We start from the raw sequence: 27,574 nt of genomic DNA, 5'->3' as shown, positions 1-27,574 counted from the left end.
GGTGCCAGAGGCCATAGAGGCCAAACAGAGAAAATTCCTATCAAGAGAGACAAGATTTTTCATTTAAACATATTTAGATAACCTTAGAAAATGTTTCAACTTCAACCAAACCATGAGTTTGAAATAGAATAAGGAACCGAAAAGTTACAGGCCTCTTTTCTTCAGGCAAAAATTTATTAGATTTGAGTCATGATTGGGAGGACCTGTCCCTCTTCAAATCACTGTCATAGCACAAAACCTGTAAATCTTATTCAAAAAAAAACTTAGTGTTAAAAGAAAATGACAGAAAATATAGGTTAAACACGAAGTCTTATTCTCTTACTACTGTAAACCTATAGTTGGAGGTCATCTATCCAAGATGATCACACCAAAAAGAGAGGTATTATTTATGCATTAAAAAAGAACAAGGGGATCATTAAAGTTTCTAGAAGCTAATGAATCAGGTTGATCATTTGCTCACAAATACATTATGCTTACATTACATAAGAAGATGACTATCTCTTACCTGATTCAGTATTTAACAAATACCAGAAACCTAAGTGACTCTCACAAAGAAAACAAGCCAGGTTTCCCAAATTCTAATCATCTGCATTCCTGTGATTGTTAGAACAAGTAACAAAAGGAGAGATAGAAATTCCAAACTCATAATCCTGTTACAGATGGAGAATTTAGACCTTGGTCAGTAGCATAGGCTATAAAAACTATTAATTTTGACAACTGCTAGAGGCAGCTGGATCTCATAAAACAATTAGCACTCTTTAGCCATATCTGAAGGCCAGCCCACTTTCCTTACCTTTACATTAGTCCTTTCACCTGAGGATTAGTTCTCCTATTGGGGAGATGGGAAGGGAGGGCAGGGGAGAAGGAACTGAGAATTATTAACCACCTCTTCATTAAAATATCCACCAATCACCTTTCCATTACCAGGGAAGGTCCCAATGATGTATTAGAAATGATTAGAAAGAAGACATACCTGAATGTATTAGAAATGATTAGAAAGAAGACATACCTGGACTTAAAGGCAGACAGTAAGAGCACTTTATTAATAGGTTCTGCACTCCATTAATAAATATCTTGTTCAGAGAATTGCCTCAGTTTACCCTGTTACATTTCAATCAAGACATTGCTGACTTCAGTCTTTCATCTATCTGCTGACATTCATAAATCTCCAACTGGTCATAAACATTTTAAATTCAACATGTCCCAAACTGAACTCATTTTCCCTCTAAACACTCCCTCCCCTCCTAACTTTCCTATTACTATCTAGGGCAATATCATCTTCCCAGTCACCTTAGATTACTCAAAATCTTTCACCCCCACCCATAGCCCATCTTTTGTCAAAGCCTGTTGATGTCAACTTTGCAACATCTCTTGAGTATATGTTCTGTATTCTCCTCTGACACTGACACTCCTCTGGCAAAGGTGCTCATCATCTTATGTCTGGATGTCTGGATTATTCCAATAGCCAGTGGTGGCTCTACCTGCCTCAAGTCTCTTCCCATTCCAATCCATATGAAGCAGGGGAACTTTGGGCAGAAAGAAATATTGCAATCTTTTCCCTTTTTTTTTCTATTAAGAGACAAATGTAAGCCTTTCCTTTCAGTTCCTTTCAAGCAAACCACCTATAAGCAAAGGAATGTACCTAAGCAAATAGGCACTCTGTTAAAAGTTAAATCCTCTCCATTTCTATATGAAATTCTACCTAATGTCTCCAAGTTATCTCACCAGGCTCTCATTGTTATACATGATAAATTCCTTAAGGCTACCTAAACAAAGGTTAATACAGACCTTAACTCCTAGTCAAGCTGACACCTTCAGTTAAGGTGCTTAACTTTAAGAATTTACGATTAACTAAAACTCTGCATCCCTCAAACATGCAGAAATAAAACCTTTTGACAAGCATTAAGCTAGTCCTTCTCTGGTATCTCCTAGTCCTGCCCCTAACTCAACATGATCCCTCCCCCAATAATTCTTTGAAAAAGCCCTCCTTTCCCTTTCTACAGAAGCCACCTGTTTCAGCCCAGTTGCTATAACAACTATCATACCTCCTTTGGCTACTTTTTTTTTGGGGGGGGGATTCTCTTAACCTTGGTAGGAAAGTTTAATTGGCCAACTCTCAGTTGCTTATTTACTTGTGGTAACCTTTGTAATGAAGTTTCTTTTTATTCTTACATTCTTGGTCAGAGAGCTCTGTGATTTACTCATTTAAAAGAACCACAATTATCTCTAGGTTCTCCCCTCTCCCAGCTGACCTCTGAATCCAGCTGCACATCCTCCAGTCAGCTATCAAACTTATTTCCCTATAGCTCCCATCTGAACATATTAACCAACACCCTATCCCCTAATAAATTCAAATGGCTCTTTATGACCCAGTTCAAATGCAAAATTCTCAGTATTTGGTATTCAAAACTGTTCATAACCTACCAACCCATTCCCCAAATTTCCAGGTGTCTCAAACCCTGTCCTCTACCTTTACCTTATAGTCTGTGATCTAATGATATTGTTCCAAAAACAAGATATTTCATCTCTTGGCTCCAGGCATGGAGGCTTTTGTGCCTGAAATGTTTTCCCTCCTCATCTTCATCTATTGATTTTTATGGCTTCCTTCAAGTACTAGTTAAAATCCCATCTACTGCAGGGAATCTTTCCTAATCTTTCCTCTTAATTTACAGGTCTTCTCTCAATTATTTATTCTTGTTTCAGAAATGATTTGCCCTTTCCCTCTCCTTATTTTGCAAATAAGGAAACTGAGACAAATGGTGACTTGCCCATAGGGTCATATGATCAGAGCTAGTGTCTGAGGCTGGATGTGGGCTCAAATCTTCCAGACTCCAGGCCAGGCTTTCTATACACAGCCCCAATTAGCTGCCCCTCATTTATCTCCAATTAATCCTGTGGGAGCTCTGCCCAAAGGAATATACATTTTGATCCCAAGATATCTTGGGGTTTAGGGCTAAATTTTTTTTTTCTCTTTCCTTATTCCCTTCTTTAAAAAATAACGGGACAATTAACTCTTTTGCCCCATGTAGTTTCATTTACGGTTTCTTGAAACACTGCACTGGGAAAAAACAGTCTTTGATAAAACCCAATGAGATTTAAGTGGAGCTACTGTTCCAGGCCTTAAATCCAAATCACTCTTCCATGCAGGGTCAACAACAGGTCCTAGCCCAAACCTTACTGGATCATTGTCGCAGTTTTGATAGCTCAGAATGGGTGTATACATAGCAATTGTTTCTATTCTGGGCAAAAACTCTTGAGGATCTTCCCCTCCCAGATTTTTTTTAGGAGGTAAAAGAGACCTTTTTTTAGCCTTGTTTCTTACCTAGTTTTAATCCCTGATGGGCTACTGCCTCAAACTGACACCTGGGAAAGCCCTTAGCATGGAAAGGCTCCCACTGCATCTGGGGTCATCTGCAGTCACCCCGATCTATATCTTGCCCCTGGACTCCAGAACAGAGAATGAGACTGGTGATTTTGTGCAGACCTGCCTAATTTAAATCCAATTCGCTTGTAAATGAAAACATCCCCTTCCTATGTCATTGGTGATGTGAGACCCTTTTAAATCCCTCTTGGGCCAAGAAAAATAGAAAACCCGCGTCTGGACTGGCCGCAATCCTGTTTTCTGAATGATTTCAAACTCCTTAATGCTGTCAACAGCCACAAGCTTTCACAAACACACTGAGACAGGGGAGGGGGAAGGAGACTTTTGTGCTTTTTTGTGACATAAGGTATAAAACAGAGATATATGGGGGGGCACTCCTCCTAACGTGTCAGACATCTTGAGTCAGGTGGCCTAATGAAACCCTGGGATAGCTTCAGGGTACCACGACTCACCCCCGCTACCCCCAGCTTTCCCGTCCACGTCCTCCTCACCTAACGCCCCGGGGCGGCTGCGCACGCGTACAACCGCGATGAGGCACCTGCAAGCACACAACCGAGTTCTGTCTGTCTGTCTGTCTGTCTGGGGAGTGGCCCCTGGGGCTGACAAGGGCGAGGGCAGCCGGCTTGTCTGGTCCGTCTCCTGTCCCCTTGGGTCCTGGGCCGTTCCGCTCCCCGGCGCCTAGCGCTGCGCAGGCGCTTCATGAAGGGCCACCGGCTGATGCGGACCCGAGTAACCGCTGCCCATGGGCCCGCGCACGGGCGCTCACTTGTGGCATCGTCCACACGGCTGGCACCTCAGGTCAAAGTGAACAATCAACCAACAAAAACGCCCCCCATGACCAGCCGGTGCAGAGGTGAGAGTGCGGGCCCGTGCTGTGACCTCTGAACGCGCCCAGAGTTCAAATCTGGCCTCAGTCGCTCCCACGGCGGCCCAGTCCCGCGGCTGGGCGTAGACAGCCGCGCACGACCGAACAGCGGGAGAGGGGGCCGACGGGCCCCAGCCGTTCTCAGCCAACGGAAGCCAACGGCCGCCCGCCGGCGCGCTCCACTGCGCAGCCGCGCCGCGCCGCGCCGCCCCGAGGCTCCTCTGGGAATGGAGGAAGTCTTCCTGGCGGCGGCCTCGACTCGCCCCGCCCCCAGGAACAAAACCCGCTCGCTTTTCACTGGGTCCGCCCGGGCCCTCGGCCTTTCGTCCCTGGCCCGCCCATCCTCGGCCTCCTCTCCCGGCTCGAGCCTTCCCTCCGGCCCCGCCCCTTCCGTTACGTCATTTCCCCAGCTCCTCCTCCGCCTCCGCCTCCGCTCCGCCTCTTGGGATCCTCGGCTCCCGGCTCCGTCTCCCTCCTCTGCCCAGTTCTACGTGTTTTGCTTTGCGACACTGTCGTCTAACGGCGGGTCTTTACGGCAGCGAGAAGCGGCAGGACGGCAGCGGCCGTGGCAGCGGGAGCGGGAGTCTGTTCGTCGGTGGCGGTGGCCGCGGCGGCGCCGGACGGAAGCGGCGGGGGCGACGGAGCCGGGCGTTTAGGCCCGATCAGGGCCGGGGCCGGGGCCAGGACCAAGGCCAGGACGCGAGGCAGAAGGCGGCGGCGGCGGCGGCGGCGGCGGCGGCGGCGGGAGGGTTGATGCCCGGTGGCGGGGGCAGCCCGGCGCCCTGCAGTCTCCTGGCCGCCTCGGAGCCGCGGGGGGGCGAGGAGGCCGCGGCAGCGGCGGCGGGGCCCGGGCCCGGCGGCCCCGGGGGCTCCTCCTGCGGCGGGGTTGGGGGCTCTGGGCCCGGCGGCGCCGCTAGCAGCAGTAGCGGCGGGCCCGGGGGCAGGATGAGCCTGTCCCCCAAGGAGCTCTCCAGCCTGCTGGGCATCATCTCGGAGGAGGCCGGGGGCGGCAGCACCTTCGAGGGCCTGTCCAGCGCCTTCCACCACTACTTCAGCAAGGCGGACCACTTCCGCCTGGGCTCGGTGCTGGTGATGCTGCTCCAGCAGCCGGACCTGCTGCCCAGCGCGGCGCAGCGCCTCACCGCCCTCTACCTGCTCTGGGAGATGTACCGCACCGAGCCCCTGGCGGCCAACCCCTTCGCAGCCAGCTTCGCGCACCTGCTCAACCCGGCGTCCCCCGGCCGCGGCGGCCAGGAGCCCGACCGGCCCCCGCTCTCAGGTACGCAGCTCCGCCGCGCCCCCACCCCGGGAGCCCGAAGTGCGCCCTGGGCGAGAGCCGAGCAGATTTGGAGCCCCTCGATTCCGCTTCCCGGGCGACCTCGAACCTGGCATTTCATTCCCACAGACATATTTCCTCCGCCTTACAGGCGGGGGTTGTGCCCCGTCAGGGAGGGACTCTTTAATTGTATTTGTTTGTCGTGAATCTTTTTGTCAGACCTGTGAAGTCTATGGACTCTTTCTTAGAAGGATGCTTTCAAATGCACGAAAAAACTGTAGAGGGAGGATTGCAAAAGAAACCAATTATATTGAAACAGTTATCAAACAAAAGTTCACAGATTCCAGGTTCAGAATCTCCCCTAGGAGCTTATCATCAAAAATGAGTAGTGTCCCATATAAAGCTCTGCTCCATGAAAAATCCTGTCTTCTCTTTATCTGGATGGGGTACTACCTTTCTTTTTGTAAGGGAGGCCATATATTTCAGCAAGCAAATGGAGGGTCGGTTTTCTAGCCTTATAAGATCTTGGATTAAGACTGATGAACAACTTCTTTTGGAGGAGTTTTCTTCCCCGTCCTCCCACCCTTCTCCTGAAAGGATCAACTTAGAAATTCCCTAATCTTGGAAGTGGATCTGTGGCTGGAGGATTAATTCTAGTTTAATAAAGAATATGTAATACATGACCATTATCTGACATTTTCCACATCTTCTAAACATCTAAAAAGTATCAAGGGCACACAGTAAAACTGGAGTAGGAAAAAGTTTAAAAAAATAACGATACTAATCAGAAAACATTGAGAAGCCTTTTTGTTTTTTTTCACATCTTACCCTGAAGGCAATGAAGGCAGTCTTGAGGCACACTTATTTCTGGAAAATGATTCTAATGTTCCAATCTCCTTTGAATATAAATCTTAACTGTGTTTACAAATTGCATAAAAATAAGAATTAAATTAATTGGAAGACAGTTGTCACAGGAAACTGAAAAGCAGACAAAAATTCAGTTTTCCTTTCTGGAGGCAAGAATAGATTTAAACAATTGAGGGGGTAAGAAAGGTCTTCTTACATTTCTTTAGGTGTCTGCAATCCATGTGGTATTTTTAAAGTCAGTTTCTTTGTAATGAGGCAAGGAAAAGAAATGAATAATTTTCCCCCAGTTATGTTGTTTTTAACATTTGTGGTTTTTTTAAGTTTTGAGTTCCAAATTCTACTTTTCTTTCTCTCTTCTCCTCCTTGCCTTAGATACTAATCTGATATAGGTTATATATGTGCAATCATATAAAACATGAAGTAATGAAATGTTGAAGTAAATGCACACATGGGAAATCTATCCATGTCTCCTCTTTGTCCTTAAAGTAATTATTCCTTGAGTCACCATTGCTTTAAAGCATCTTTCTCCAATATGATATTTTGGAGTAATTTCTCAGTCTTACCATTTTAATCACCATGGTAAATTTGTCATATTTTACAGCCTTCTTTGCTGAGTCACCATCCATGTTTTTCTCCTCATATTGCAGGTACATCTCAAGGCTCTGCCTTGGACCCTCTTTTCTTGTCTCTCGCATCAGATTAAGCATCATCTATTCAGATGACTTCGATTTCTATATCCACTACTAGACTCCTGACTTTATAATTCAGCTGAACACCATTCTAGTATCACCAACTGCCTACCTATACTAAGTTTTTGTATAGCCCTTTAAGGTTTTTGCATATATTACCTTATTTGCTCTTCACCAACAACCCTGTAAGATAGGGACTATTATTATCCCTATTTTAAAGATGGAAAAACAACCTGGAAGAGCTTAAGTGATTTGTATAAGGTTGGTCACAAAAATAGAAAGTATCTGAGGTAGAATTCAAGCTCAGGTCTTTTAGTGAAGCAGTATCTCTGACTTCCTGTTCGTTGGACATCTTAAACAGCAAATCCAAAGGTAAACTCCATTATCTTTCTTCTGAAATCTTTTCCTCTGTCATATTACTATTGAGGGTACCATCATCCTTCCAGTCACCTAGTTTCCAAGATTAAAGTCATTCTGTGTTTGATATTCTCTCACATTTGCCAGGCAATTGCCAAAGTTTTGTGACCATAACATAATTCACATCTTTTCCCTTTTTTCTTCTCTCAGATATTTCTGAATCAAGGCCTCATCACCACTTGCTCAGATTATTTCAACCTTCTCCAAAAAATATTGTTCTCTCTTCTCCAGTCCATCCCCCAACACTGGACCCCCAAAATACTCCTGCCAAAATAACCTTCCTAAAGTACAATTTAGCCATTTTAGACCCTGTACTCAAAATCTGTCAGTATTTTACTATTGCTTTTAGGTAAAATACAGGTGTTTAACATTTTAAAACTTTCCAAAGTCCTACCTTTCCATTATTTCATAGCACATGTGTCAGCTAAACTAGTATTTGTTGTTTCTGGGCTTGTCATTCCGTATCTCATTTCTGTGTTTTTACATGAAGCTCCCTGTGACTAAGTATACTCCTTTTCTAATTTTCTTCAGGGTTTAATTGATGGGCCACCTTCTATAGAAATACATTTTTTCCTTTTTGAAGTTATCTTGTATATATTTATCTGGTTACATTTTGCATCCCATTAGCAGAATCTAAGTTTTTTGGGCAGGGATTGTTTTTCATCTTATCTTTAGTACCCCTGGCATTAGCCCCAGGTTTTGTTTGTGGTCCTCACTTAATATCTGCTTGTTGGAGTGAATTAATTGACTTACCTAGGTGTTCTAACTGAAGAGTCAAAAATACATGCCTCAAAAAGCACTGTTTTATAGTAAAGGATGTCAGTAAGCGTTTAAGTACCTGTTATTTGTTAAGTACCTATTAGTAAGCATTTATTAACTATCTCAGACACTGTGCTTGACACTGAGAATCCAGAGATAAAAATGAAACAGTACTTTCATTCAAGGAATTTGTATTCTGTGCAAGTATAAATACAAAATTTATACAAAGTAATTTCTGGAAGAAGAAGCAGTAGCAGCCAAAAGGATCCAGAACACCTAGTATCAACAATATGCTGAAACACAATGCATGAAAGGGAGTAATATATGATAGTTGGAAATTTTAACTTGTGAATGACTTTATTGCCAAATGAGAAGTTTTTATTTTGGCCATTATTAGTGGATGCTAAGAGCTTTTTAAACCAGTGAGTGATACCATCAGGCCTTTTATTTTAGGAATTTCACTTTAGCATCTATGAGGAGGTTGGAATGGAAATCAACTTTTATTCAGAATAACATGAAACAGATTGGCTCTACCCTAACTTTTAGGTCCCATAAATGAATGGATTTGCAGAGGTTAGAGAATTTAAGAATTCTCTTTAAAGATTACTTTTCTAGTTTTATGCCATTGTGTAAATAGCCCCGGACTAGTAATTAGGAGACTGATACTCTAATCCAAGTTTTTATTGGCACCTTTGGGCAAGGTACTTCACCTTTTTGTATCTCAAATTTCCAAACTGATTTGGAAACAAATCTCAGGTTTAGGATTTAAGTTTTGTGACTTGATATAAAATTTTCACATCACCTTCCTTATATGAAAAAATCTAATCTTCATTTCAGCTATATGGTAAGAAAGTAGGGATCACTCTAGTTCATAACCATGTCTTTTCTAAAGCAGATTACTGCAAGTCATATATAAAATGAACATCCATGCAGCAAAGTTAAGAATTGATTACTTGGAGTTTAGATTCAAGTTTGCTCTTTTAGGAAAGAAGCTCAAGACCTGGGCCTCTTGTTTAAGATTTGGGGGTCTTTGGCACTTTTGAGATATCCCTCATTTTGGGACCCATATTGGACCCCTAATAGTATCAAGCAAAAATTATAATTCACAGATTACTTTTCTGAGATTTAAAGTCCCTAGATCCAATAAGTACCCTTGTAGGAGGAGAGATGATAGGAGTAGTTCCTTTTCTCTCCAAGCCTATGTGAATTATAGGAAGCAGTGTGATATAGCGCACTGAGTACTGGATTTGGAGTCACGAAGTTCTAGATTTACATTATTTCTGACACTTATGAGCTTATATCTAAGTCAGTTAATCTTACTGAACCTGAGGTTCTAAATCTGTAAAATGGGAGTGATATGTCTGTTACTTGACAGTTTTGTTGTGAGAATCAAAGGTCATAGATAGAAAGGGCTTTAGAAATCTTAAAGTGCTGCATTACATATAATAGGCACATAATACATATTTGTTTATTTCAAGGGGCAGGAAACAAGTAAGACATCTTTTATATGATATTATTCCCTTCCTCTTCTTTCACCCCTTACTTTCTTAGAAATTGTGGCACCAGTATGAACAACTCACCTTTTGCTTTTTGGACTATTTCATGGGCTGCCAGTGATCTTCTTAATGCTCTTGAACTGGTTGGTGAAATTCCAGTATTAGTTTCACCGTATGTAGCTCTTCCCCTTCCCTCCCTCTTCTTTCACTCCCTTAAACAGGGGACTTCAATCAGCTAGGGCATCTTTTTATGTAATTATTTCATAAGTCTCTGAGTCTCTGACTTTGAGAACCATTACTTTAGTGAGAAATGGAAGTATATACTCTGCAGTTAAGAACACCAAAGTAATAGCTAGGTTCTTAAATTCAAAGATAGGATTTTTAAAGGACAAACATTTTGAATAGTATTAAATTCAGGATATTCAGGGACAAATGAAAATTTTTAAAAAAATTTTAAGATTCTCCATTTAGAACAGACTTCGATGAATGCTTCTATATGATTTTCCTAGTATACCACTCTTTCTACATTGGCTCTGTTTAAAAACTTAAGTGACTTTCTATAGCTTACCAAATAAATTATATCATGTCCATTATTGAAAGCTCTCTACAATTTGTTTCTAGGCTACCTTTCTATCCTTATCTCAACCAAACTGAAATTTTCTTTCCATTCTTTTCTGCCTCTTAATTCAATCTCCATCTCTCAAATAGTCTTTCCTTAAAAGTTTATGGGCAAATGCCTTCAAGCCTTAGTCCTATTTCTCACACTCAAGCTGAATACTTCCTTCTTAAATATCTCAGAGTCTAGACTTTTCCCTTTGGCATATTATCCCTTTAAGCTATAATTTATATGTCATCTCATTGTTTGGTAAGCTGTTTGAAAGTAGAGACTGTTTTTCATTTATATTCTTGTTGATTAACCTTGTCTTACACATTTTAAGCATTCTATTAAATGTTTGTTGGGTGTGATAATTTTAAGAGATGAGACTTTTTCTTAGTAATTTCATTGAAATTTTTTTTTTACAGGATTTTTGCCTCCTATAACTCCACCAGAAAAGTTTTTTCTTTCCCAGCTAATGCTGGCCCCACCAAGAGAACTCTTCAAAAAAACACCTCGACAAATTGCCTTAATGGATGTAGGAAACATGGCTCAGTCAGTGGACATCAGTGGGCTTCAACTAGCATTGGCTGGTAAGAAAAGAACTAGCATATAATCACTTCTTTATTGAATCTTGAAAAGATAAATTTATCTATCTTGTCCATAAGACAAAGATTAAAGTAAACAGGTACTTGGAGTACAATATCTTCTTTAAAACCTTCCCCTAACAATATAGCATATAAAACCACCTTATGTTTTAACTAATTCCTATGTTTTCTTAAATGCCTCAGAGAAATACTGCATGTAATTTAAAGTCTTTCTCTTTAAAACAATATTTTACATCTTCAGTGAAGTCAATATTAGTTTAATTGTCATTGAAATAATTAATTTTTGAAATGACATAACAAGGTTTGAAAACAAAATGTCTTAAAGACTTTGGAAAAATTTTTAACATAGTTTGTATTCTGAAAATCTAGTCTAGTCACTAGTTATGTGAAGTATACTATGTCAATTACTTCAACTCATCAAATATTTATTAAGCCCCTACTGTTTCTAAGGCACTGTGCTAGGTGTTGACTTACATCAGCAAAATTAGAGAAGTCCCTGCTTGAAAGGCATATATTATACAAGACTGGCACCACTAAGCAAGCATGAGATTATTTGAGAAGGAGGGAATAAGGAAGATAAAGAATAGAAGAATAAGAAAAAACATCATCCAGAAAACAGCACCTGAGTTGAGTTTTGAAAGAAAGTAAGGAGGGGCAGATAAGTGGCAAAGTGGATAGAGCACTGCCCTGGAGACAGGAAGACCTGAGTTCAAATGCAGCCCCAGATACTTGTTAATTGTGTGACCTTGGACAAGTCACTTAACCCCATTGCCTTGTAAGAAAAAAAAAGTAAAGAATTTAAGAGGAAGTCTGTCCTAGGCATGGAGTACAGAAGAGGTTTACCAAGTTCAGGTTGGCCATTTTGCTTCCTTTCACACATTTTAGTCTTGTTTGACATGTCGGGAAAGTAAGGCAACAGGCCAACAGAAAGTAAGTAAATACCAACCTCAGAAGTTTGTTTATCCTAGAGTTAGACAGACCACCAAACATATTTGAGCAGGAGATGACATTGTCATAACTGCTTTAAGGAAGATTATCTGAGTTTGAATCCAGACTCAGACACTCAACAATTACCTAGCTGTGTGACCTTGGGAAAGTCACTTAACCCCATTGCCCTGCCAAAAAAAAAAAGAAAGTTCTTCTCTTATTACCTCTTCAGGGGATCTGATTATAAGGATTAGGCTTAAGGAGAAGAGACAGCATGTCCAAGGAAGAACTGATTATGCCCCCTCCCCTTCCCCAGTATCACAGATCTTGGGTCAATAGCAGGAAAACAAAATAGTGTTGTTTTTTTCTTACTATGTTAACTTCTCTGTAACTGAACTATTTTAGCCCTTTCCTGCTCCATCCTAAGGTGTCCTAGATTTCATGTTTTTCAGCTCCTACTTTGCCAGTATTTTGACTGTTGATTTACCTTTGTTACCAAAGGTTCTCTCCCCCCAAACCATTTTATCTTCCATCATTGGAAAACAAGATTATCATGTTAGTGAATTTCCCACCCGATAACTGAAGATTTTTGGAACCTAAAATTTTATAGTAGTTTTTTGTTGTTGTTGTTGTTGTTGTTGTTGTTGTTGTTGTTTTTTAGATTTTTCAAGGCAATGGGGTTAAGTGGCTTGGCCAAGGCCACACAGGTAATTATTAAGTATCTGAAGGCAAATTTGAATTCAGGTACTCCTGACTCCAGGGACAGTGCTGTATCCACTGCGCCACCTAGCTGCCCCTGTATGATTTTTCAGATCCCTTCTATGATCCATATTGACTTTTTCTATTTGTCCAAACATTTGTCTATTTGGAAAATTGATCTTGCTAACTTTCTATTCTTCTTGAAAAGGTGATTCTGAACTATTTGAGGCTGAGTAAATTAGTGTACTCATACAGCTGCATGTTGATAAAATTACAAACTGATCATGGAAGGGGAAACATGTATTTTTTGGTATTTAACAGAAACTAGTAAAATGGCATAGTGCATCAGAATGTGTGTCATATTATCTTAGGACACTTAAACTTAATAAATATATCCTATGATTACTATTCAGTAGATTGGAAATCCAATCCAAAACAGCTTCTAATATCTTTTTTTTTTTTTGCAAGGCAATTGGGTTAAGTGACTAATGGGGGGTCTGTGACTAAGAGAAATTCTTTTTATTTTTTTTAAGGTTGTTTTTTTTTTTGCAAGGCAAATGGGGTTAAGTGGCTTGCCCAAGGCCACATGAGGCTGGATTTGAACTCGGGTACTCCTGACTCTAGGGCCAGTGCTCTATCCACTGCACCACCTAGCCACCCCGAAATTCTTGTATTGATCCAAACTATGTATGTCAAAGTATTACTCTTTAGATACAGCAAGAGATAAGCAGTGTTAACATCACTCTCTATTGTTTTGCATAAACCTCTTTAATGGCCTTAAGTGAGAAAAAGAATCCACAGTATAAATTCCATAGTACTTGTTTACTGAGTGACTTTTTAGGTTAACTGGATGAAGTGTTTGCAAGATGATTAAACTTTTATAATGCCCGTTATGGCCTTATTATTGAGGGAATAATAGATTCTAGGACATTACCAGACAGGTAAATGGCACAGTGAATAGAGTACCATACCTGGACCTCAAATATTGCCTCAGACACTTAATAGACTTAAAAGTTGTAAGATCCTGGGCAAGTCACTTAACTCTGACTTATTTTCTTCATTTGTGAAATGAACTGAAAAAGGAAATGGCAAACAATTCCAGTATCTTCACCAAAAAAACTCTAGATGAGGTTATGAAAAGTTAGACCCGACTGAAATGAATAATAGCAATAGAATTTGTTCGTTTGCTTTACTTTAATAAGCTTTAGAAATCAAAGCATTTCAAGAAACTCTTACCTACTATAATTGTTTTGACTTTACTTTGATTTTGGATGCTAAGTTAATAAAGGCATAACTTTAATCTTTATAAGACTGATCCTGAACTGTTTGAGGTTGAGTAAATTAGTGTACTCATACAGCTACATATTGATGTAATCACAAACTGATCATGGATGGGGAAACATGTATTTTTTGGTATTTAACATAAGTTAGTAAAATGGCATAGTGCATCAAAATGTGTGAATTATCTCAGGCACTTAAACTTTAATAAATATATCCTATGATTACTATTCAGTAGATTGGAAATCAAATCCAAAACAGCTTCTAATCTTTTTTTTTTTTTTTTTGCAAGGCAGTGGGGTTAAGTGGCTTGCCCAAGGTCACACAGCTAGGTAATTATTGTCTGATGTCAGATTTGAACTCAGGTACTCCTGACTCTAGAGCCAGTGCTCCAACCATTGTGCCACCTAGCTGCGCCGCCCCCCCCCAATCTATCTTAATGATTTGTTTGCTTTAAGAAAAATTTATACTACATCTAGTCCAGCAATGAAAATGTGAATTAAATAAAGACTGAGAAATTTGGCCACTTGCTATACCTGAGCTTGTAGTCTCCTTTTACCTAGACTGAAGATTTCCCAATCGTTTCATTTTCACAAGTGCAAAAAAGTGTAGCTGTCTGCTTTGGAACTAGCCACACAAAACGTTTCTCTGTACATTTAAAATTCATGTGTTGCAGTGGGATTGCTAAGCTTCAAGCAACATTTTCCAAGCTGGTAGGCAAAAAAAAACCTGACACACCAGTTACTTTTATTTATGAATCTTGCAGTGTGTTCTTATTTTTTTTTCATTAAAAACTAAAGGAAATAAAAGTTTTTTCCTCCTTCCAGTAGGAACAACATTTTTCTTCATGACAATGACCATATTCATTTTATGGGTTAGGTTTTGTCAGAAATTATAGTCAAATACAATTATCTATTTAATTAGCCCATGATTTGCTAGCTTGTATTTTCTTTTCTCTTTAGTCTAGCAGTCAGCATTCATTTTAGGACATGTTAGCCCCTGTTAGGCAATTTCTTAGGAGGAACATCTTGAAAGACTCTAAGGGTTTCATTTCTGCCCATTCAAGCTTAGACTGTGCTCTAACTACACTGTGAATAATAAACTGTTAACTTTATATTATTTAAAAGATTTTTTTTTTCTCCATCAGAACGGCAGTCTGAATTACCAACACAAAGCAAGGCTAGCTTCCCTAGCATTCTCAGTGACCCAGATCCAGATTCTTCAAATTCTGGTTTTGATAGTTCTGTTGCCTCACAGATCACAGAAGCTTTAGTCAGTGGACCAAAGCCACCTATTGAAAGTATGTATATAAGTGTGTGTGTGTGTATTAATTTGTTGGGTTTTGTAGTGCTATTATATCTGTTCATTATATCTCAAGACATGTTTTTTTGTTTTGTTTTGTTTTGAGGTGTTGTTTTTGTGGGGGTTTTTTTGCAAGGCAAATGGGGTTAAGTGGAAGGCCACACAGGTAGGTAATTAAGTGTCTGAGGTCGGATTTGAACTCGAGTACTTCTGACTCCAGGGCTGGTGCTCTATCCACTGCGCCACCTAGCCGCCCCAAGACATGTTGTTTTAATGATTATAATATGAGAATATAATGGCCCTGATCAAATATATGTATTTTATAAACTCCATAGTGTGGTTATTATTGTAAAAATTTTAGTTTACAGAGATGACTTTCCCCTCAAAAAGGACTTAATACAGTTTATCACTTACCTCTAATCATTATGCAAGAGGATATAAGCTTTTAGTAAATAACTGCATCTTAAATAAGTGGAGACATGTTAACAAAACAATGGAGTTTAATCATGCTTTTATGAAAGAAGCAGTAAAAGTAATGTTAATATATCAGTTTTGAGTTGGTTTATCAGGGTTTATTTGTCATGATGAATTTAACATGATCTCTGGTGTTTTTGAGTGGGTAGAGGGATTTTTTTTTTTAGAAAGCTGTCTTCCTTTTAAGTAAATATAGAACACAATAAAAGCTCAAAGTGGTCACTAGTGAGTGAATTTTAGTAGTGATAAATAGTAGTAAAATACCCAATGTAATTTTAAGATAACCATTTCCATTACCATAACCATTCATTTCATTCATTTGAATGAAACTATATTGGATGAGCTCCAATTTCTTGCAAAATTCTGGAACATAACAGAGAATTTGTGACTTTAGTGTCCTAAGAATCAATCAGAATAGATTCTTCAGGAATAATTATTCCAGCCTAACCTCATTTTTATTTTGAAATGGTTTCTAGATATGCATGATCAGTAATTCAGAAATTCATTTCAGCAAGACATATGACAATATTTGCAATATTCTTGTTGGCTAGAATCATATGATTTAGATGATAATAAAGTGGATTGAGAACTGGCTGAATGACAGGCCCTAAAGAATAATGATTGTTAATAACTACCTGAAGAAAGGAGGTACAAATGACCAGAGTCATAGAGATTTTGTATCCACTGTTAACTCTAAAAACACCAAAGCTCACATCACAACTACAATTATCTCTGAAGAAAAAAAATTAATGAATGAATGAATGAATAAATGAAGGAGATAACAAAAAGACTTTCATTATTCCATTGGAGAGAAGGGAAATTAGACACATGTTCTGGGAACCCCTTCAGTAGGAGACCCACTTTAGAGAGGACAAAACTTAATACGTATTCCAATGAAAACGTTGAGCTTTCCCCCTAGCAATTAGGGCTAACAACGACAATAATGAGACAAGTTTAATTCATAGCAGAATTTTATTACCTGAATATAGATAATATCAGATGCTTTTTGAAGCTCAGGAACTACCTGGTGCTAGTAGGATACAATTCTGGGATTTTGCTATGGCTGAATTCATTCAGAGAGTGAGCACAAAAAAAATGTTATACCAAACAGGATGATTTGCTTTCTTGGCCTTAGTGTTTCTTAGTAGTAAAAAGAGAGATTAGCTTTGGCATGGGAATCCCAACAAATGGAATGCCCCAGGGATACTTGGGGCATTTTTATCATGGACTTGATGAACCGCACCGATGACCTATTTACTAGATTTGTTGTTTGTACACTAGTTCTCTGCTTCCTTTTGTGGATAAGCCCCTTAAGAAGGTTATCTAATAATTAGTTGCCTTGGCTTCTTTTCCCTTTTACTTTCTTCTTAATTTTCTGTAGTCTGGCTTCTGATCTCCAACTGAATTTGCTCTCTAAATTTACTAATGATGTCTTTATCTTTTTCCACAAACTCATGTCCCTGTTCTAAATTCCCTTTTTTACTTTTTAGAGTACCATCATCTTCTCAATTACCCAGGCTGACAACCTATCATTTTTCACTCCTTCTGCTCTTTAATCTCCAGCCCAAATCCATTCTATCCCAAGGCTTGTCAACTTTACAACTATATGCCATGTTCTTCCCACTCATCTAGCTACCATCTTGGCTCAGATCCTTGTTACCTCACTAGACTTTTTTAAGACTTATAACCTTGTTTGTGGTTGTTCTTCCTCAAGTCACTCCCCATTTACTGATTTTCAGTAAGCTCAGTCTTAACATTTCAACTGTTTAATATTAATCCCTCTGATAAGACAATTCAACTTTCATCTCCAGATATTTTCACTGACTGTCCTTCATTTCTGGACCGTCTAGCTTCCTTCAGGTCTTCAGCTAAAATCTCACCTTGGTAAGGATAGGAAGGAATAGCATCGTTGAATTGAAATAGATAGGCTTTGTGGGAGATGAATAAGGAAATTTTGAGTTTCTAGATATGTAATTTGTTTCACTCAGCAACCTCCTCCCCTTTCCTGTGGAGGCTAGAATTGTTTCTTGAAGGCCCCAGTCCAATGACAATCCTAGTTAAAAGTGTAAAAATTGCCATCTACTCTTGAGAAAACCAATGACTGGATGGAACAGTCACTTCTGGCATGCACAGATTCTTGTTCAGGATGTGGCCTGTTAGGGGTTGGCAAACTGGCTTACCAGCTTAATCTGCCTCACCCACCTATTTTAGTACAGCCTATACATTAGGAATGGTTTTTAGGCAATTTATAAACAAATTATAGATCATCTATATGACAGTAATACTACCATCCTCAAATTCTGATTGCAGAGATCTATTAAAGGAAACCATTCCAAAAAAGCCTTTTTGTGACATTTTAAGACTCTGTATGGTTTGAAAACCCATGAAAAGTCCATGTCAGATCTGCTCTACTTTCATAGCTTACCATAAATCCTTTTGTCCTTGAAGTTGTGTGGCCATCATTTGGACATCAGCTTCTTGATTCATCAGTGGGAAGGTTTGTCGTTTTTTTTCCTAGTCAGCTCATACAACTTGTCTGCTGAGAAATAGAAAGAGATTGCAATCTGCATCAGTGGAGTAAATAGCCATATCAATGAGATCTTGGATCTTTGAAAGAATTGAATTCATCAGATATTTATTAAGTATTAATTTAGAAAGCATTATGTTAGACAGTGGAAGTGCAAAGACAAAAAAACAGTCCTTACTAAAGAACTTTTTGTAACAAGCTTATAGACTAGCGGAAAGGATAAAATTTAGGCAAAGAATAACCAATCATACAAATAATAATAGAACAAATGTCTGTAATATATCCAGAGATATGAGAGGTTAAAATTGAGAGTAGAGGTGGATCTGGGGAAAGCTTCATGGAGTCATGGCACTGGGTTGGACCTTGATCAGAGGGAACCTACTTGATCAGTAGGTTGAGACATTGTCAAATAGATTTTAAAAAAAAAGACTGAGGACTGAAAAACAATCCATTAATGGTTTAAAATTTTTTTAGTGAAACAAAACTTTTTAAAATGGAGGTAAAGCCCCATTAACTTGAAAAGATAATAGAATTTTTAGGATGTTCAGACACTGTACGGCCCTAACAAATTGAAAATTACAGATTTGGATATACTGTGCAGCTACAAAATTAGCACAGCACCTTGGGGGAAGTTAAGCATTGCTTAGCCAATGTTAGCTTTTATTTTGCAGTATTTAATAGGAGATTCTTAATTCAGCTTGGTGTTCTCCAAGTATTTTGTTTTACTTAGAAATTTAGAGAATGTTTTGTGGATTTTTTAAGTTCTCCCAAAATTTGGAAAGAGGTATTAGTTCATAGATGGTGACTTTTAATAAAACTTGGTTCAACACCTGATAGGATTGGTTTATCATTATGTGTGGAAGGACCAAGAATAGACAGCTAAATGAGAGAAACATCAGTAACCAGTAGTTTGGAAGAAGTGTGCCAAAAAGTGCCTGCTACTTAGGCAGGGTCAGAGTGTTAATATATTTCAGACCTCTCTCAATCTTGCACCTAGAAACTAACATTAAGGGAGAGGAAGCAGAAAGATTTCAATAGTATTGACTTGTTCCAAGAAAGACAGTGACCAAATGGCAATTTGCAGTTAACCTTTTAACACTTATACCAACAGCTTTCTATCCAAATTTATCAAATCATTTTATTAATTTCTAATCCCACACAATCCATTTTGAAAAACTTAATAGTAAAAACACGACATACTAGTTTTTACATTTTCTCTTCAAATATAGGTAGTTACAAGACAACATTGCCGATAAAAATGTTGATCATTAAATGCACAAGGATGTATGAAAACATTGAGTTTTTCAGTAAATAAAATTGATTTTATATATACATATATATCTACAAACATCAGTTTTAGCATGAATCAAAATCAACAGCTTCTTTAAACTGTTTAGTTGAGCCTTGCTATGCTTCTTTAAAGTCTGATAACTCATTTCTTTTAGAACAGTAGTACTCCATAACATTCACGTGCCATAACTTGTTTAACCATTCCCCAACTGATGTACATCCTCTCAATTCCATTTGTTTTTTTTATGATTTCTATGGGATATAGATCAAAGGGTATGATCAGTTTTATTGCTCTTTGAGCATAATTCCAGATTGCTCTTCAGAATGATTGGATTAGGAAAATGTGAAGTTTCATCTATCAATGAAATATATTCATTTCAACAAGTATTAGTGTTAAGTAAATTGTATGTGTAAATGTAACACTAAAATAAATGCACTTTGAGTCCAACCTTATAATTTATTCAGAAGTCAAAAAAAATTCATGTTACAGGTCACTTTCGACCAGAATTTATCCGCCCACCACCTCCACTCCATACTTGTGAAGATGAACTTGCTTGGTTAAACCCAACAGAACCTGATCATGCAATTCAGTGGGACAAATCCATGTGTGTTAAAAATAGCACTGGCGTTGAGATCAAACGCATAATGGCTAAAGCTTTTAAAAGTCCTTTGTCTTCTCCACAACAAACACAGGTAGGTTCATTGCAAACATAAAATGTTGTTTACCATGTTTGCTGATATGTCTTCACCTTTAGGTTTTAAGACATAAGTTCTAGATAGTCTTGGATTAGCACTAAAGAAGCAAAGGGTGCACCATCGCATGAAAGGCATTTTAATTCCCTATAACAATTGAGCTCTCACTGTTGACTTGATCACAAATTTTTTCTTCCTAAAATGTTTTCAAACTCATGTCACCTTAGTCAATAAACTGATGAGATTTTTACAGTGTTATGTGAAATCTTCAGTCCTTCCCTTCCCAAGTATATTCTGCATGGAAGCAATTGTGTGAGCAATTTCTGAATCATTGCTTTGACCTAGGAAGTTTGTTTTAATATGGCAGCCAGACATTGGATTCAATTTTTTTCTTCTGTGAACTTCCTTCACCTGTGTGAATTCAGTGAATGGTTATTATTCAAGTATCAACCTAGGACAGCATCCATTTTAAATGGTCTTTTCTTTTCCTGTAGGAAATAATTGACTTTGTATTGTTTTAGCCCCAAAATCCAATTTACACTAGCAAAACTCAAGCAGTATTATGAATTTTTAAACATAATTTAATCACTTCAGGAGGTAATTCAGATATATTAAAATTCAAAATATATTCCAGTGGTTTAGCTGAGGCAGATGAGGTCATGGGTTTGTTTGGTTTTTTTTTTTTTTTTTACTATTCTCATACCCCTTGACAAGCAACCTCTCAGAATCCCAAGATAATTCTCAAAGACTAGATGTTGAAATCATCTACATTGTTAGTTTTCTCACTGATAAGTTCTCTACAAAATGATAAAAAAAAAATTATTTTTATGGTAAGTAAAACAGAAGTCTGATTTACTGGAAATTTATTTCATAAAGATAGGTGCTCTAGACAGATCTTGTGCATATAAAAATGAAAAATTTAAGATGATTAAAGTATAATTTATTTTCTTTTATATTTGACTATTTTGTAGCTTCTTGGAGAGTTGGAAAAAGACCCCAAACTTGTTTATCACATTGGCCTCTCTCCTGCCAAACTGCCTGACCTCGTGGAAAATAATCCTCTAGTTGCTATAGAAATGTTATTGAAATTAATGCAGTCAAGCCAGATAACAGAGTATTTTTCAGTTCTGGTCAACATGGACATGTCTTTACATTCAATGGAAGTTGTAAATCGGTAAGTGTTTCTTCCTTAATAAATTTGGGCATGAAAGTCAGACACATCTTTCATTATTAGCAAATAGCCAAAAATTTTATTTCAGACACAATTGCAGAGAAAAGACACAGTTAACATGTTGAATTTATTAGATTTAAAAAAATACTATTATGTAGTAAATTCACAAATTTTATATGAAATCATCCATCCTTCTCAGTTTTAAGTTTAATTTATTAATAAAAGACCAAAGATTCTAGCTAAAGAATATGCAAATGGGCTTTATGTGCATTTAGTAAATTCATGGTCAAAGAATGAAATATTCTAATTTATGAAAATTCAGAGTTAATCACAATTTTTCACTAGGTATTTTTCCCCCTATTTCAAAAGAAACCATTAAAACACTTTTGAACATAATTTAGTCTTTCTTAGACTGTTCATTAGAAACCCGGATAAGCCTAAATTCCTTCAATTCCTCAGGGGTACCACTTATTCATTTACTTGTCCTTTGTTCTTTAAGAGGACCAGGACATTAGGAAGGTGATGCCATGAAGTGATTTAAACGAGGAAAGGATGTGCAAGGTCACCAAAATCTCCTCCTCTGTAGAAACCCATCTGAGTCCAGATATCTGTCTGTCAGGATGACTGGAGATGCCCCTCCACAATAGTGAAAACACTATATGGTGGAATATTTCTCAAAAGATTTGGTATGCATTCCCTATTCCTCTAGAGTTGGTGCAGCAGAGATAAATATATTATGATACTAAACCAGACTGTTTTTCTGTTTTGTCTCTACATTAATGTTGGAAGGATCTTACACTATACATTTTAGGATTACTGAAAACAAAGATCACTTCTGTAAAATTTTCTGCTCTAGTATCTTCACTCTTCAGGCAGTCAAATGATGATTTCTAGTTATTCTCGAATTATTCTTTTCTTTGACTGCAACTAGCAGTCTGCTCTATGTCTGCTCATGTCTGTTCTATTCTTTACTTCTAGCTAGCTTTGAAGTGAAATACCGACCTGTATTTCAGAATTGAATCTGGGACATTACAGCAAAGAGGTTCATCAAGCCCAGGGATTCTTGATCCATTTTCAAATGCATAAAGTAAAAAAGTGAATCAACAATTTGTTTTAGGAACGAAAGAAGCAAATGAGTCCCGACTTTGGTGCAGCTTACGTTAATGCTGTTTATACACACACATACATATACATATATACACCCATATATCCTTAACAGGCATTTATTTACTGTGTTTCAGGTAAAGTTCTGAACAAAGTAGTACCTTAAGAGGCTCAAATGGGGGAAGACAAAGAGGGTCTGAAATGATGATGCCATTCTTTAGCAATGGATGTCTTCATGTGCTCCTTAAGCTGCAATTTGGATGAAACTTAAGATCTCTTATTAAATGTTCAATTATTTTATTAGATATTTTAGGATAATTAGGAATTAGATATTAGATTTTATTAGATATTTAATTTAATAAATAATAAAAAAAATTATTTGGTGATAGAAAAGGGGAGTCTTGGCTTAGATTTCCAGTTCCTTTGCTTATCTGGAATTTTCTATTCTGAGTGAGTTCATCTAACTTTTCATGCTTTCCCCCTACTTAAAATGTGGGCAAAAATCCAGTTCAATAATATTTGACATATTATTTACAGCCTTATAAGTCAAATGTCTTTTTTTTTCCCCAATAGACTTACAACAGCTGTTGATCTACCTCCTGAGTTTATTCACCTTTATATATCAAATTGTATCTCTACCTGTGAACAGATTAAGGACAAATATATGCAGGTGGGAATAAAAATTTACAAAATATACAAACTTTGTGTACTTAAAAAAATGCTCCAAACTAAGCTTTCTACCTTGTTTCTGTTTCAGAATCGTTTGGTACGGCTTGTATGTGTCTTTCTCCAGTCTTTGATCCGCAACAAAATAATTAACGTACAGGACTTATTCATAGAAGTACAAGCTTTCTGTATTGAATTCAGTCGGATACGAGAAGCAGCAGGGCTTTTCCGATTACTGAAGACACTGGATACAGGAGAAAATCCTTCTGAGACGAAGACGTCAAAATAACACCTCATCATATCAGTTCTACTATGCTTTAATTTTTAAAACTGTTAGAACCGTGAGTGGATGGATGGCTTGGTATATATACATATACAGTATAAACATTTTGCACATTTGAAGCAAAACTTTGCTTTTTTTTCTACTAATTTTCCTTTAAATGAATCTTCTGGATGAAATAGGTTTCGTCTTTGGCTGCCTTGGTGACAATATTCCATGGGGAAGAACTACTGAACTATGAACTCAAGCACTAGAGAGCAAGTTTCCTGTTTTGGTGTATAACTACTTGTAATAAATCATGACTCAAGCTTTCCAAGACTCAGGCAAACTTTTAAAGAATTATTTAATTGGTAAAAGACAACAGAATTTATAAACTATGTCACATCCCATAAGTAAAGCAGCTTTGATCTGTGATTTAATTATTCTCAGAATAGCACACTATGAACTTACTAAAGAAAAATTTTGATCTTTTTTTAAGCTGCTTGGACTTTTAAAAACCTGCTCTTCTGACTTTACACTTTTTAGACTATTTTTTTGTTATGACTATTTTTTTGTTATTACTTCCACTTGAAAGAGGTTTATTTACAGCTTGCATTAGGTAAAATTAAGTAAAATTCTTTAATAATTTTGGAGAAAAGGAAGTTACATCCTCTTTGATGGAATTATAATGCAAGCTGTAATCTAGTTTACCTTTTGGGCAACAGTGCCTTACTTCAAAAGAATTACACATATAATTTTGTGGTACTTTTATTAGGAAAAAGGGAAAGAAGAAATCAAAACCATTCCTGTAATTTAATGGGGGGGAGGGAGACACAATATGGACACAGCCTATTCCTATGAGATTTTATGAGTTCTTAACAATATCTTTTGCTTGGAGAAGGTAAAAAGGTAAAAAAATGTCTTTTTTAAAAACTTGTGGCTGATTTTTTTTTTGTTGAAAACATTTTGAAATATGGTGTGGAAGAAAAAAAATGCTACTAGATTCCTTAATAGAGTTTCTATATCCCATAGCCATTTCTATCTCCTCTCCTGGATAGAGAAGAACTCAAACTGTATTAATAAAATTATCACTAAGAGAAGAGACTTGTGAGACTTTATTTGGCTTTAAGTATTCACAATAAGCTTATCTGAATTTTGCTTGTTTGGAAGATAACCAGCCTCCCCTTCCCCAAAGTAGAAACTCATTCTATTTCCCTACCATTTTCTCAACTCCACTTTTTAGATTTTTTTTTCCCCCTATTTATCATGCTGGGGGGGGGGGGGGGGTCATGATTGCTAAATCAAAATACAATGTAATCAAAATATTTGCCTGTCTTGGTAGGACTTCCAACTTTTTTGTTGCCTTTGACAATTTAGGTGCTAATTGATTTCCTATGGAACCTATGGAGCAATCTTTCAGAAGGTGTCACTTATGAGTGAAAAAGCCAGAACTTGAACCCAATTTTTTTTAAAGTTCTTTATATGAAGGATTTTTAAAATTCTTTACTATTATTATTGTAACATATGACTTATTTGAGCTTCTAAGTCAGAACCTGGATATGAAATCCGGGTTTTTACCCAGATGTGACCTGGTCTCTAAGATCTAAGAATTACTTTGACAAGTTTTTCAATTCTAAAAACATACAGCTAATTTACCTTTTAAGATTATTCAGAACTTACAGCACTTTAAAATAATTTTTAGATCAGACTCCCAAGTTTCATAAGCTTAATTTGTGATTTTGGCAATTGTTTTTAGCAGTAATACGTGCCTTAGGGGCTACCCAATAAGCAGACATGGAATTTGAAACTATTATTCTCATTTCCTCAGATCTCTGCCCCAGGCAGAAAGTTCACTAACTGCAATAATAATTCCTTAAAATAATGTCCTTAAAAATCAGCATTTTATTTTTATTTATGGGTCAAGTTACCTAATTTCCCATTTTTTCATGTTTGAGAAAAAAGTTTTCTTAATTTCCTGGCAGCACTTTTCATTTAGACCTTAAGAGAATGGCATTTCAACAGGCAGTTATGCCTATTTCTTATTCTTTCATCTCCCTCCCAAATAAAGAAAATGAGCCAAGATGCTGAAATAACAAAGAGTTAAAAGAAAACGCTAGACTGGACAATTCCCTCCTCTCCAACCAAAAGTATATATATAAAGACATTCTCAAAGTAAACAAAATAAGTTATTTGGTGAAATTCACCAATTCGGCTTCTTAAATAGTTAAATGTAAGAAGTTGTTTCATATACATTTCTCTTTGAATGATGTATACATATAATTTAAATAAAACAATTTGCCAGACCCTCTGTACTTGTTTTCTTTAAACCTACCAACACCTCAGAAACCATCCCTTGTTATAAAGTCCTACCACAACTTAATCTCTATCACCTTTACCAAGAGCTGTAGTTAAGTTTTCACATCTTTAAAAGTCAGGAAGCAGCATTAGCATCTTCAAAGCACCTGTGAAAGACATAAATACCACAGGCTAATGAATAAATATTCAAAATTCCAAAAGGAATCTAAAATATGCTGACTTTAAATAATGTCCTTAATGTAGTTAATATTTTGCTGGCAGAGGTTTAAAAAGTTATAAAACCTAGACATGTTTTAGGCTTAGAAGACTGGACTTGAAAAAAACAACTTTAAGATGACCTGCAAGAGTCCACTAAACATTTTTAATTAGATTAATTAGTGCTTATAGAATAAAATAGAAAAAGTTTGGAAAGCCACATCAACAAAAAAAAAATCACAACCCCCCCACACACAATTTTCCCCCAATCTTGCTCCCCCACAAAAGCAATTTGCCAGTCTATACATTGCTTCCATGGTATACATTGATCCAAGTTGAATGTGAGGAGAGAGAAATATCCTTAAGGAAAAAAGTATAAGAGATTACAAAATTACATGAGATAATGGGTTTTTCCGCCCCCTAAATTGAAAGGTCTTTGTTCAAACTTAACAATTCTTTGTCTGGATACAGATGGTTTTCTCCATAACGGTCCCTGATCAAGTCCATCAAGGTTAAACACCTCCATGTTACTGTTAGAGTGTACAATGTTTTTCTGGTTCTGCTCATCTCAACATCAGTTCATGAAAATCCCTCTATGCTTCCCAGAATTCCTATCCCTCCTGGTTTCCAATATTGCATATGATTTTTATTTCATTATTGTCTGAGAAAGATGTATTCACTATTTCTGCCTTTCTGCAATTGATCATTAGGTTTTTGTGCCCTAGTACATTAAAGGGGTTTTTTTTTACCTCTTACTTAATCTTAAAATATTTCAATACTACAAACCAAAAAAATTTGAAGATGGTACATTAAGGCAGCCCCCATCCAGCTGAACTCTCCCCAATCTTGTCCTCCAAACAACTTTAATGCCTCGAACCAAATTTTGTCATAACAGTAATTTTAAAAAATCAAGTGAGAAAACTAAGAAAACAAGAGACAGGCAGAAGTCTGTATAACCACAGTAGAGGTCTGTCTGGAACCCACTTTGCAATGGCAAAGCAGAAGCTTTGGGAGAGATGCTGAGTAGTTGGGACAACTGGTCAGACAGAGATTACAATGTTGGCAATATGTACAGATGTCACTGACAGGAGAGAGAGAAGTACTAGGTTTTTAGTCACAGCACCAAAGAAAAGAGGGACGTTAGTACGTGCAGTTAGTAGTATGTGACCCTTCCTTGATGAGACCAGAATGCAACCATAACTATCCCAGGACAATACCTCAGAAGCACCAACAACAGAATTAAGTCTATAACAGCAGCACAAAAAAACCTAAAACTTGGGACAGTGCCTCCCCAAATCCTGATAAGCACTATCCAACTTTGTTAACAAAGTTCAAAAATCAAGAAATTGGCTGGAGCCTTGTGATAGAAAATACCATCTACACTCAGAGAAAAAAACATCGAGTCTGAGTGCAAACCAAAGCATACTACGTTAACTTTTTAAAACTTGTTTTGTGTTATTTTTCTTATTGTTTTTTCCCCTTTAGGTCTGATTCTTCTTTCACAATAACTACTATGGAAATATGTTAAAACATAACTGTTCATATAATAACCATTAAATTACTCGCTGTCATGGGGAAGGAGGAAAAAAGAAAAATGTCTACTTCAAAAGGTTCCAAAAAGATGAATATTAAAAATTATCTTTGCATGTGATGGGAAAAAAATAACATTCAAAAAAAGTTAATTGGCTGGAAAAATAAGCAAAGAAAAAAGAGAAAATT

At 37.6% G+C, this 27,574-nt stretch overlaps 2 protein-coding genes across 3 annotated transcripts in view; one reads left to right on the top strand and one right to left on the bottom strand.

Annotated features, from left to right (window-relative positions):
• The first annotated feature begins 4,985 nt into the window (after window positions 1–4,985).
• On the top strand, window positions 4,986–25,742 carry CNOT11 (CCR4-NOT transcription complex subunit 11). Its single transcript, XM_074192252.1, has 7 exons — window positions 4,986–5,526; window positions 10,775–10,939; window positions 15,006–15,158; window positions 19,942–20,144; window positions 21,116–21,318; window positions 22,993–23,089; window positions 23,177–25,742. Exons 1-7 carry the CDS (start codon window positions 5,001–5,003, stop codon window positions 23,372–23,374), a joined length of 1,545 nt encoding a protein of 514 aa, XP_074048353.1. The 5' UTR covers window positions 4,986–5,000; the 3' UTR covers window positions 23,375–25,742.
• The window catches only part of RNF149 (ring finger protein 149), a 45,397-nt gene continuing 31,046 nt past the window's right edge, over window positions 13,224–27,574 (bottom strand). The window contains exon 8 of one of the 2 annotated variants that reach the window (XR_012469575.1): window positions 13,224–25,806. The gene's annotated coding sequence lies outside the window, so the exon portion shown is untranslated. The remainder of the gene's footprint in view (window positions 25,807–27,574) is intronic. The other variant, XR_012469576.1, reaches the window with a different exon arrangement.

The sequence above is a fragment of the Macrotis lagotis genome, chromosome 6 (assembly GCF_037893015.1).
Source record: "Macrotis lagotis isolate mMagLag1 chromosome 6, bilby.v1.9.chrom.fasta, whole genome shotgun sequence".
Lineage (NCBI taxonomy): Eukaryota > Metazoa > Chordata > Mammalia > Peramelemorphia > Peramelidae > Macrotis > Macrotis lagotis.
Note: the sequence above shows the minus strand (reverse complement) of the source record. Positions and strands in the feature narration are given on the sequence as shown.